General features: G+C 44.4%; 1 protein-coding gene across 2 annotated transcripts; it reads right to left on the reverse strand.

The window, feature by feature from the left end:
* Window positions 1–1,008: 1,008 nt before the first annotated feature.
* LOC135396020 (sentrin-specific protease 1-like) lies at window positions 1,009–11,595 on the reverse strand. Of its 2 annotated transcripts, XM_064627085.1 has the most exons (3): window positions 11,354–11,415; window positions 6,715–6,891; window positions 1,009–2,076 (listed from the first exon to the last, which is right to left on the reverse strand). In XM_064627085.1, exons 2-3 carry the CDS (start codon window positions 6,816–6,818, stop codon window positions 1,101–1,103), a joined length of 1,080 nt encoding a protein of 359 aa, XP_064483155.1. In that variant the 5' UTR covers window positions 6,819–6,891; window positions 11,354–11,415; the 3' UTR covers window positions 1,009–1,100. The 2 variants fall into 2 exon arrangements, with proteins under 2 accessions (XP_064483155.1, XP_064483154.1); XM_064627084.1 differs by lacking the exon at window positions 6,715–6,891 and having other exon boundaries at window positions 11,354–11,595.
* Between the last annotated feature and the right edge of the window lie 756 nt (window positions 11,596–12,351).

Here is a 12,351-nt window from a genome sequence, read left to right on the forward strand (position 1 = left end):
CTACGCAAACACAGCGATGATAGGAAACCGGATGATAACTTTACGCTACTTGTGTAAGAAACAGATGCCGCTAATTATGTAGCACCTGTTTTTTACTCAAGGAACAGAAAAAAGGCACCACTTAATTTTGAACGCCCTCTATACATTACCTATCTTGCGAGCGTCTGCAAATTCGATAGCCCTGCTCGCATTCCAGTCAGAACCAAGGGTGAGATGTCTTAAAAAAACTGAATTCAGGAATTGCTTTGTGTGTCAACTCACCATCAAGATAGCGTTTGTGTTTCTTACTTGTTTTTTCTTGGTATAATGAGGGAAAATTAAGACTCAGTGTACACGCCATTCATATAATCATATTCCATGACAGTGTTAAACATTTTAGAATAAGGCAAAACACCCTAAGCCATTGCACCCTTAGTACACCTTTAGTACACCTTTAACACACCAATGGAGATGTACACCCAACTCACACTCATCTATGAGAGGATCAGCCTCGAAGGGGTGTAATGCTAGTGTGAGATGGGTGTATACTACGAAATACACTCCTCTTACACAAACATAGGTGTAAAAAAGTTTAGTGTGTGGGCACCTATCAACCTTACCAGCCTTTTCGGCCTATGAGCAGACACGTTTTTTCCGCTTCTTGCTCACCACAGCAAAATATAACGTCGAACCAGTCTTATCGTGACGTCACATGTTTGCAAACAGAGGGTCGTCTATGAGCGGCGCGTAGGCTGAAAAGACATAACAAAGAAAAACGCTCAGGGCATTCCCCCTGTCACGCAGGGATCGTGTCGGCCGTCTGCGACTGCTTTCTCCGACTGTCTTTGTAAATGCACCACAGAGCGGAAATATTTTGCAAGGTGACTCCTAGTAGACCGCTTGACAGGTGAGGTGGGGTTTCGAGCCATGTTAAATATCACCTAATTGCTCTTTTAGGAAGTGAGCCCGCCTTAATTAATCCACGCAAAGATGACACACATTAAATATGGATGCAAAAGCCTATTATTCCATAGACATTATATTTGGAAATAATGAGTTGTCTTTCGACAACTTGTATCTGGAGGACCTCTTGTTGGGCGCACTGGCATGGAAACGATAGTTCAAAGCAAGCTGCCCTCCAGAATCTCGTATGCAATGCGGTAGCGCAACTTGGGCAGGTCTTTGCTCGAGAATTCAAATGGGACTCGCCTTCCTAGGCACTCTGCATAGAGGCACACAAAGGCGCCACAGTCATATGTATTGGTCTGCATGGGGATGTCTTGTACGAAGTTATAGTCCCACGTGTCGGGTAGAAGTTTTCGACCTGCCCTGAGCCGGTGCTCCCGCCGTAAGAAGTCCATGAGTATTTGGCAGCAGTCCTCGTTTCTGCGCCCCAACGAGTCGTAAAAGTCTATCTGTTTCGTCTCGATGTTCAACACTGCTAGGGACCAGTGGTCGACATCGTGAACAGGCACCAAAACGAGCCTGTATGAGAATAGGTCCACGTTCTGTGTCCATTTCTCGATCGGCTCGTAGCCCCTGGTGCGGAGCACACTGAAAAAGTGTGTAGTGAGTGCGTGAATGCTATTGAATCCTTCCTTCTCTTCAGCCTTTTCAGTGATGAGCTGCATGTATACGTCGATCACGACATCGTTCAACCAGTTGCGTCTCAGAACACTGTGGATGTCCTCGACTGTTACGTTGTAGCCTGCCTTTTTGCTTAAGGGGCGGCCTGCTTTTTCCTTTAGCAACACGTACTTTACGTGCTTCCTCATTAAGTCGTACTCGCCGTCCTCGTCGTCTCTGTTTTCACTGCGAGAAGCCGGTCTCTTTGTGCTTTTGCGGTACCGAAACTTTGGGCAGGTGTTTTCCAATTGTTGTAAGGCGGCACTGCAGTCATTCATTAGTGGAAGAAGGTCTGCCATCTGCCTTCCTGTGGTCGGCTTCTCCAGGATGGAAGGTAGAGCTTTCGCAAAAGTTCCGTGAGCGTCGAGACAGGCCTCGAAGTTCCAAGAATCGACACGACAGCAGCATCGAGATTTGGCACTCAAGATGATGGCAAAGTCTTTGAACATTTCTGCAGTCAATAGAGGGCTCCTGAAAGAGTGTACCATACTTATTCGACATCTCACGTCATACTGCACATGCTTGAACAATGACTCAATGACTCAATTTTTGTGAGTGTGGTAGCAGCAGGCCTAATGTCAGAACATGACACTCCTTTGCTGAGCATCGTGAAGTGGTGCTCGTTCTCGGTTGTCCCTGGCCATTCATCACCAGTTAAGCAATAACACTTGGTAACACTAGATCGAATAAATACGTAGCAATGGGAGTCTCCCTTTCACCAGCTTCATGTGAAGTTGTGTCACGACGGGCACGTGACCTAACGAAGTGACATGGGAAGTATGTGAAGTCATGATTGCAAGTGGATGCATTCTAGAAGTGCTAACAACGATCCAGGCGCAAGCCTTGAAGTTACTATTCGCGCGGAGAACCTATCATACCGCCACCATCGGTGTTTAAGCAGAAACCGTCAACAGTCCCTGCGAAAATCTGGACTGGTAATGGTTCCCAGAATGGTTCCAGTTGAATGTGGATGGTCCCAGCTGGATTCCCAAGTGGGGTGGCTGGTTCCACTTTTGTGACATCAGTGGTACCACTCCCCAAGCAGCACACAATATTGGGCCCATATTACCTGGTCATTGGCGATACGGGTACAATATGGGACCCGTTTCACCAAGATTTTCCCCATATTGGCTGATTTTCGCCATATTGCTGTGTCTTTTTTTTTGCAATCATGTGCAACGTAAATCAATTAGATCCGCAAAAATAAAAAAGCAAGAATCATATGAATGTATTATCAGTGGTGAATATTATACAGGATAACGCTTTATTATTACACGAACTCCCCGTTGGTGTTATCACAGAAATATTGGCGCAAAATGGGCTTGCCAATATGGGCAGCCCATATTGGTTCAATATGGAGCCTGGCTGCACTCCCCATATTGGTCCAATATTGGCAGCCCACATTGGGCCAATATTGGCAATCTTGGCAACCCATATGGGTCCAATATTGGACCAATATTTTCGTGCTGCTTGGGTCTGGCCTCAGATGGTTCCAGCTGGAGCCTCACAGGTGCTAGTTTGTTCCCAGAATGGTCAACTAATTCCCACTTGAGATTCGAATTGGGCGGCTTCAGGGCTTCCCCCTTTGAGATTTCACCTTGTCCACACTTGTCATATACCTTTCTGGTTTTGTTTGATCTATTACTCTGATCTGTTTTAGCACGTGCATGATATCTTTTTATTGCTTTTTATCCAGGTGCGCGCGTCTGCGATAAAATATATGCTGTAACTTATTCGTACACATATTCTCACCTGAAGGTGAATATCTTCACAAGATATGAAGTACCAGCGAAATGTAAACAAATACATCTCGACAACGACAAAAACTAAGCTAAATAATTAGAAGAAAGACAACGAAAAAACGAAGAAAGGTAATTCCGGAGAGCCGAGAGGGCGAGAAGCGAGAGTGGCACTTTGAACTTGGACGCATCGCAGCAAGTTGTTCTTATCTTCGGGTGCCGTGGCTGGGATCGCGTATCTCCTGTGCAGTATTTGAGTGTGTTTTAGTGCGCTTTCTAAGACAATGCGATCACAATTGTTCCTTTAGAGGTATAGGTCGCCTGCTCAATAACTTAGCCCTTCTTAGGTATTATTTTATACCCCGCTTACAGCTATAAAATGTAGTCCTCAACAAAGGGCTATATGCCATACCTTTAGGGGTACAGCTCTATACCCCTGCGAAGGTCTGCACGAGTACCATCATGGTATTAAATCACACCTAGGCATAGGCATTTTAGAGGAGGGAACTAGAAAACTCACATTTGGAGGGAAGAAGTTTTTGACATACACACACACACACACACATACTACAAACACACACAAACGCATATGGTTGTGAAGTAGAAAGCAAAGCTCGTGCACATTGCTCCCCACGTAAATCATCCCGTAATAAAGTTGTTGTTGTTTTCCCCATGTCAAAAAAAGAATATGGAATTAAAGACGAAAGAAAATTTTCAAGGAGCAAGAGCGCTCTGCGCAGTCATCAAATGTGCATCGCGAGATAGACATTTACAGAGCAACAAATACTCATATACTGGTGGCGACTTGACAAACTGTGGCGCAGCCCTCGTCTGGTACGCAATCCTAGAGGTGGAGGACATCTAGATTCAACATTTTAGCAATACAGATATTATGCTGCCATAAACTAACCATGTGGATTCAGATAGTACTGTACTGATGTCTGTGTTTCTTAATTAACTATTCGTTTAACTTAGCTGTGCCGTCTGAAGAAAAAATAATAATGATGTGATATAGCACGTTGCGGAAGTAAAGGTATAAAAAGCCATAAAGCTATAAAAACACAGAATGTAAAGTCAGCCTCATCTATACCGTGGAGGGCATACACTGTTAGAAAAAAATGTATCAGTAAGGTATAATAATGTGCTCTTATACCTCTTTTATACCTTTTGCTTCAGATATATACCTTTGGAGGGTATAGACCCTTCTATACCCTCCAAAGGTATATATCTGAAGCAGAAGGTATAAATGAGGTATAACAGCACATTATTATACCTCATTTATACCTTTTTTTCTAGCAATGTGGGCAACACACTGTCAATTTCCCGGAAGAGTTCTGGCGCTAAGAAGGAAGAAACGGACGGTAAAACGGCCAAACCGACTGCACGTAGTGCTTGTCGTGATTTTCACAGGTATGAGTGATGACCGTGGTGTTTTGATTATCATTAACTAGATGTTTCAGTTTAGAAACTTAGGAGGAACATGAAGAGAAACAGGATAATAAGATTCCGAACGTATGGTGAAGAGGAAGGGAAGATATGTTGCGACCTGCGTGAAAAACGAGGGTGTCTTGTGTCATCTTCTCTGAGCAAATACAAGATCTGAGGTGGCCAAAAAAAGCGTAAAGCTCCCTGTGGTCCGTAGGTTCACCGCACACTCAGGCATGTGCCTTGCCTATAGACACAGTGAGTGATCAGACTTGTTATACGTAGTACGTACATGTAGATACATTGGTTAATTCTTTCTGCTCAGTGTATGCTTGTAGCAGAATAATATTTACGTGAGCAATATGTTCATTTTTACGCATTATTAGTTTCGATCCTGCATTCAGTGGCCCCAGCTGCTAAGTGGCCAGTTCCTGGACCACTTATCAGAGGGGACCAGGAAGAATTCCACTCTTTCCACTTTAAGTGGGACTGTCGTGGAACTTGTTTCACTTTCAACTGGACCAAGTCAATAAATGGTCCCATATTCAAAGTGGGACCTGTCCAGTAAACCACTCTGAAGTGGTCCCACTCCGGATTTTTGCCTGGGGTGTGCATCGGCGCGTCCGCTTCTCATTGCATGCATTTTTCGGTGCGGTCCCTCTGCATTGTGATCCTTAGTATCCACATGGGAACAGAAAACGAACACTCTGAGAGGTAAGACGCTATATCAGTGGACATATGAATTGCTATTTTGTCATGAACAGGAATAAATCGTCCTTTTGACGTTCCGACATTACATAGTAGCGTTTGGTTGCTAGGTACTTTGCGTGCGTGAATAACTATGACCGTGGTTACTGCTCTCCTCAATGCATTCCTCGAAGCCTTTATAGTGCATTAATTCGGTACATGAAGTCTGAAGTCTTGAACCACGCTTCGCTCGATTGACGCTCTCTCCTTGATGCTTGTGCTGTGTTTCAGCCTCAGCCTCTGTTTGTGTGTTTCAGCCTCAGAACAGTTAATTTCCATCGTGCTATGGCAACAACTGAATAACAGATGATCTCAGACTTTCTACGAACGGTATCTGTGTTGTCTTTCTTTACTGTTCTGATATGTTCGTTGGTGAAGTGTTAATTACACATCATCGCATATTTCGCGAGCTGTTTCCCAATCCTCGATTTGACACACCGAACGTTGTTTCTTGTCCTTCGGGAAGGCATGAAAGCTAATTTCGCGTTCAGTGCAATATGTATCGCACTAAGGAACGTCCCGTCGCTACGATTTCTCTTTTTCGGCGTCTGCCATCTTTCTATATTTCTTTCTGTAATTGATTTAATGTCATGTCATGTTTAATTATTGTTTTAAGGCCACCCCTGTACCCCACTCCTTCATGCTGTCATCTCCTCACCCACGTCTGTACGACGCTTACAGCCACAATTGCTTCGCGGCGCTGACACGAAATTTAAAAAAAAATGTTTTAAGGCAACTTGGTGCTTTGTTGTGTCCGTCCTTCCATGCTTCCGTGTTCCAGCCTCAGAACAGCTTTCCATCATGCAGAACACAGGAACAACGGAGAATGTTTCCACAGTCTCTTCGAACGCTATGGGGGTCTAACAGTTGGTTAACACTTTGCCAACTAGTACAACTAACTATTAATTTTGGGTTTCGGTTTCCAGTTTGGATGTCTGCTTTGTTTTGAGTGTAAATAAACGCAACAAGAATGTGCTCAGTATTTTTTTTTTTTCACTTCTGGCGCGCACCCGTTGGAATAGGAAGCACGGAGCATCAGCTGTTATGGGCCCAGGTCACGTATAGGACTTGACGGCCTCCTGTGCGCCTGCCGAGGATCAGTATGGCGTCAGAAGGGACTTCGAAAATCCCACACAGCTATGTGGAGAAGCTGAACGGAAATACTTATCCGATCTGGAGGTTTAAAATGATGACGTACCTGAAAACGAAAGGCCTGTGGACAGTGATCGAGACAGAACGCCCAAGTGATGCGTCAGGCAGAGATATATTGGACAGACAGGACTTGGAGGTTCTGAACGTCATAGTTCAGGCCCTGCCCACCGCTCAAGCTGCATATGCGATTAACCAGACTTCCGCGAAAGGAGTCTGGAAGAGGCTGGAAGAGATAAACAGAGGGACGATCTTGGAACGGAGACTGGGCTTGCGTCGTCGACTGAATGGCATCAAGTTGGACAAATGTGAAAATGCGTCACAATACATGCATCGGGTTGAAGCCATTTCGGAAGAACTACGGACCTTAGGGGATACACCTCAGGATTCTGAAATAGCCTCAAGGGTTACCCCCAAAAGTTGATGGCGTAGCGAGAGGGACATGGGAGATACACACCGGAGCAAGTCAAATATGCACTTCTTCAGGGAGAATTGCGTCAGAGCGCCGCTGCTCCTGAAGCATCCGCGTGTAAGGTGAAACTCGCACTTCATAAGCCAGAGGCAGGTAGAAGGCCCACCTTGTTATAATTGCGGGAAAATAGGCCATATGGCACGAGATTGTCACTTTAAGAGGGATAGCAAGTATGCTAAAAGGATGTCTGGAACCAGGCCTCACCCGGATACGGCACCTCTGCATGCCAGTAGAGTGCGCGTGAGGATCGCGAATATGAACCGTTATTTTTTTGCTCCGGAGCAGAACCGGCACCGGACCGTTTATGATAGAACCGGAACGAAAACCGGAACGAAAAACGTTTCGGTTCGACACCCTGGTGTACACAAAGTAACAACTGGATTGCGAGGTCAGAGCCTGTCAATGCAATCTATCTAACACAACACACAAAAGTGAGATATTACACAGTACAGCCTTGTGCGACAGAATTAAATGTCAGAATACACAGTACATTTAAGCGTATAGTGACCTGATGTCAAACAAATCGGTAACTTGGATGCTAGCTAAGATCAAAAACAAAACCAACAATACTCACAAATTAGGAAGCGTGCAGACTATAGTACAAATTAACTTTGCTCAGAACAACAGCGCGGTTACAAAAGCAAAAATTCAAACATTTAAAAAGTGTTCTTTGTCTGATAGGTTTTACAATAAATATACTCTAAGGCTATTTCTCATAGGGTTAAAATTAGCATTTTCCCTAAAGGTAAGGAATTCCAAGCCTTCGCGCCGTAAAACTCAACCACAAATTTCCCATAGTTTGTTCGTGGTTTTGGGAATTTGACGGTCCAAAGATCGCGCCTCAGGTCATAGCAAGAAGAGTAGCAATAAAAAGAAGATCAGTAGAGAAAAAGTAGAGAAAGTACATCAGTAGAGGAAAGAAACAGAATGGGGACATCAGTTTCGTGCAGAAGTTTGTGTACAATGCAGCATACCTGATATTTTCTAAGGGAAAAGACATCGATTATTGCCAGTGAATTAAAAGCATACGAGACTGTCGTCCTAGGCGGAACGCGCAAAATAATACGCAACGTTTTTTTTTTTTTTTTTTTGTGCAAGGTAAAGCGGCTTTAAGGCCGTGTTGCCGTAAGGCCGTAAGCATGTAATTTATATGTGAATGAACGAGCGCGTAGTAGATGTCAGTAAGTGCTTTTGTTGACAATAGAGACTGCGCCCTGCTTAGCGCATATATCCCTGCGCATATATTTCTCACAGAGAGGGCGTGTGGGTGCCAACTAAGATGCTCTTCCAATATGACTCCCAAAAATTTCGAAGGTCGTACTCTGGGAAGGACCTTTGTTGAGAGAAAAAAAAGACTATGCGAATGTAACTGGACGGACTTTGTGCGGGGCGGAACAGAACATAAGTAGATTTAGAGAAATTTGGAATAAGTTTGTTCTCAGAGAGCCACATTACAAGTTCGCTGAGAACCTTGTTGGCTTTTATAAACAATTCATCAATCGTAAGAGCCTCTACGAAGATATTTGTTCTTGAGCTGTGATCTTGATGTCGAATGATGGGTTATGATGTGATGGGCTGTGATGGGGCTGTGATCTTATGGGCTGTGGGCACTGCCGGGTATGATGTGATGTTCAATGAATTTTTCTAAAAATGACTATCTATGCTCGCAGGTCGTCATGGTCAGATGTCAATCTGAACCTTATCCACCGGATCCCCTGCAGATCACATGTTTCGATTGTCCTCATTCTATTGTCTATTGGTTGCATGCTTTGCCTCCCCTTGGAAGCTCTTTGCCCACCACGTCGAAAAAAATCCTGGGAACGCCCATGCACCCGCAGTCACTGCATTTGTAGGAAAAAAATACCTCCAAGAAGAAAATTTGTGGTCCAGACGTTTTTATTTTTCAGCTTGCAAACTTTCTCACGATCGTTATGTCGTTCACTAGCTGTGTAGCACCTAATTCTCCAATAGAAACTCAATACTGATGTGCAATAACAGTTAAGCAAATGAAAGCTCACTTGACACCATTTTGGATTCAATGTGGCCTCGGAATTATCGCTTGACCACAAGCGACGTCGGCAGACACTCGTGGCTAAAATACAGGTATCCACAGGCGTCGTATATATTTTATTTCATTTCAGTTATAGAACGCTACCGATGATTAATTCGAGAGCACAAGATTTTCTCCATATAGGTCCCCAACGGGGCAACTACATCGCTTCCGGGCGATAGCAGCACATCAGCTAGCATACAGCTTGCATACTTGCCACAAACGCCAGGTTGATAACCATGGTTGTGCCTGATATGCACCAAATGTTCATAACCTTCAAACGCTCAAAACCTCCAAACGCTCATATGCACTGAAAAAAGGTTGGTGGTTTTGAGCGTTTGGTGGAAATGAGCAGGAGGGGAGGACCTGCTCATAAGAGGGCATACCAGCTCTCCGTCCCAATGTATTTCCTATGGAACAGTTTTTATGCTTTCTCTCGGTAACCGCCGCGCAGATTTTGACGCGGGTGCTTTCATCATAAAGAGGAAGACGAGATGAAATTTTTTACGCTACAGAATTTCTCATATATGTCATATGTATTTTACGGCGACGTCACGAATGCGAAAAAAAAAACAATTTTTCTCCTCCCTCTTTGAACAGGTTTTATTAAACTTCAATAGCCATTTCGAAAAAAGACTTTCCATTTACTTTCTCTGGAAACATTTCAGGAATCGATAGACATTAAACCTATATGTCTACCACTTTCCGTTTTTATAAAAAAGCATGAAAAGTGAGTACGGATAAATACAGTCTGAAAGCCACGTAAACCGCGTCATTCTGTGTCGCCCTCTAGCCGTAGCACAGGAAAAACCGCGCGGTACATTTTGACCGTATCCATCCGCCGACCATGCGGCGCGCAAGCGCACTGTAGTGCTCCCTCTCTCCTCTTTACTTTCATGGACAGCGGACTGAGAGCATGGCCTTGGAGACCAGAACAAAAGCTTACTTAGCTGCTCGTAAAGGGATTATCGTCAGCCAGCATTGTCGGGGGGAGGGGGGGGACGTTGGGTAGACGAGCCAGCGTTGTCGCGGCCAATAAACCTCTTCTTTTTTCGGTGCGCTTATAGAGAAGTGAGATGAGTTTATTAGCTTGACATGAAACGTCAATTTGCTCGATTTTGCCGTTTCGGGTTTGTGGTTACTCAGTCAACTGTCTCATAAGGCTAACGAGAATCTCTCGTATTTACGGTTAGTGGAATGCCGACTTCACAAACATTCCAGTAACGTTCAACAGGACTGCCCTGTAATGTTCGTAATGTTGAAACAGCCAGCAAGCGGATTACACACAGATAAATGTTTCTTAGGATAACGGTACTTAGAACAGCAGCTTTATTTGTTGTTTCTCTTTCTTTTATTGATCGATTTCTTTTTATTTTTATCTTTATTATTTTCTTTTTTTTTCATTAACGCTCCACGTGAACCAATAAGAAAAATCGATCAAGCGGCCGCTGCACAATTATTTCCGGCCACGCAATGAGCAACAGTCTTTTTCCGGAACCCAAATTCACGTTCGCGTAGCAAGGACACCCACCGACAACCAACGACAGCGACGGGGGAGGGGGATATATTTATTAGACGAAAAGAAAAAAACAAACGGGCTAAAGGTCAGCCAAACGGGACGTCGGCTTGCTATTCCAAAAATACATAAATAAATGAATAAATAAAATTAAGAAATACGAGATAAATGAAACGGACGCGACGGAACGGCACGTTAGTACGGAAAGAGGAAACAGGCTAGGATACAGGACATGCCGAGAGTTCCTCGGCACGATACATGGTCCGTGAACAAACGTGCACGTGTGAATAGCACCATATACTTTAATGGGTCCGTTCCGCAGCCGTGAAAAACACGGACGAGCGAAACGTTACTATGAAACCAGCCCAATGATGGTCAGCCCCGTAACACGAGTGAGACAGTCCAAACCCTCTTTCCCTCCTGCTAGAGTGGCTCAATCCTCGCTCCGTGGGGCGAAGCTGCTTTTAAGATAACTCTGCAGAAAGCAGTAGCAACAACGTAGATTTTTGCACGAAACTATGTATTCATTAGCCGTAAAGTGCAAGGGTATGCACCGTCAATGCTGATAATTGACTTTCCCACAGCAAAGCTTTCACGATGAAGAAACTTCAAAAACAAGACGTAATAGCCACTTATGAGTGTCTACTCACCTTTCACTCAAATGATTTGCGCTGTAATAAGCACGATGAGAAGAAACACAATACAAGGCGAGTACCGTAGCGAAGAACCTGGAAAACGTGCTCTTCTTCTTCCAATCGGCCTTACACTTTAAGAAACGCGTGCGCGCGTGCCACATAATGTCCTCTGCCAGTTTTGGCGGCCCTCTGTGGCGACACATGGAAGCAAATTGCAAGAGTTTCTGTTTTCTCTGGTGTCGGCACCCGCACCTTGCACGTAATCTTTTCGCGAGAGAGGTCCATGCTGTCAAAGGCGACCACTTTCATCGGTAGCTCATAACGACATTTCTTAGAACAAAACAAAAAACACTCGGCAACAAGCACATGAACAAAAACTTCATGGACGGTCGTGGCGTTATGATTGGGCTTTGTACTGGTGCAGTTTACCTTGCGTTAGTTAGTGATAGACAATTGTTGCCACTGTCATTAACAGTCGATAACGCTCTAAATAAGAGAAGACAGGACCGGTTGGCACAGCAACAGCGAAGACGACGAAACTAACACCAGAGGCAGACAGGGAACGTCGAACTTTCAACTTCGAAGCATAATCAACCCTAACTCATACGATTAAAGGTTAACGTTGAAAAGTTTGAAGTTCCGTCTATCTTTCTCTGTGTTACTTTTATCGTCTTCGCTGATGACCCTCTAAGCCGGCCCCTGCGTCCGATTTTTACTTAGTTGATATTACTAGTACATTCCTACCAAAATTTCTGAGCAAACCCTACGTGGCCGCAATGCCACCAAGAACGGCTCAGTCACAGGCTTGGAGATCTCCCGAGTGCATTCAAGCAAAGATTCTTCTAGTTCAGGAGACTTGAAACGAAGTTTTTTGGCTCGCCATTTTCCGCAGCTGCGGACAACGTTCCTGATGACTTACAAATGGCAATGATTTACCTGCTGTGGGACTCACCCATAAGAACAAGTTCGTTGAAGTTGGTGCGGCTTCGTTTTATTCTTACGTTGAACGAAAG

Source organism: Ornithodoros turicata, chromosome 5 (genome assembly GCF_037126465.1).
Source record: "Ornithodoros turicata isolate Travis chromosome 5, ASM3712646v1, whole genome shotgun sequence".
In the NCBI taxonomy this organism is placed as follows: Eukaryota; Metazoa; Arthropoda; class Arachnida; order Ixodida; family Argasidae; genus Ornithodoros; species Ornithodoros turicata.

Bases quoted from the DNA above. Each gene is read 5' to 3' on its own strand.
- LOC135396020 (XM_064627084.1), bottom strand. From the start codon at position 11,541: ATGTGTCGCCACAGAGGGCCGCCAAAACTGGCAGAGGACATTATGTGG. The intron at 2,077-11,353 runs GTGAGTAGACAC...ACACTCTTTCAG, and splicing joins GCAAATCATTTGAGTGAAAG to GAGCCCTCTATTGACTGCAG.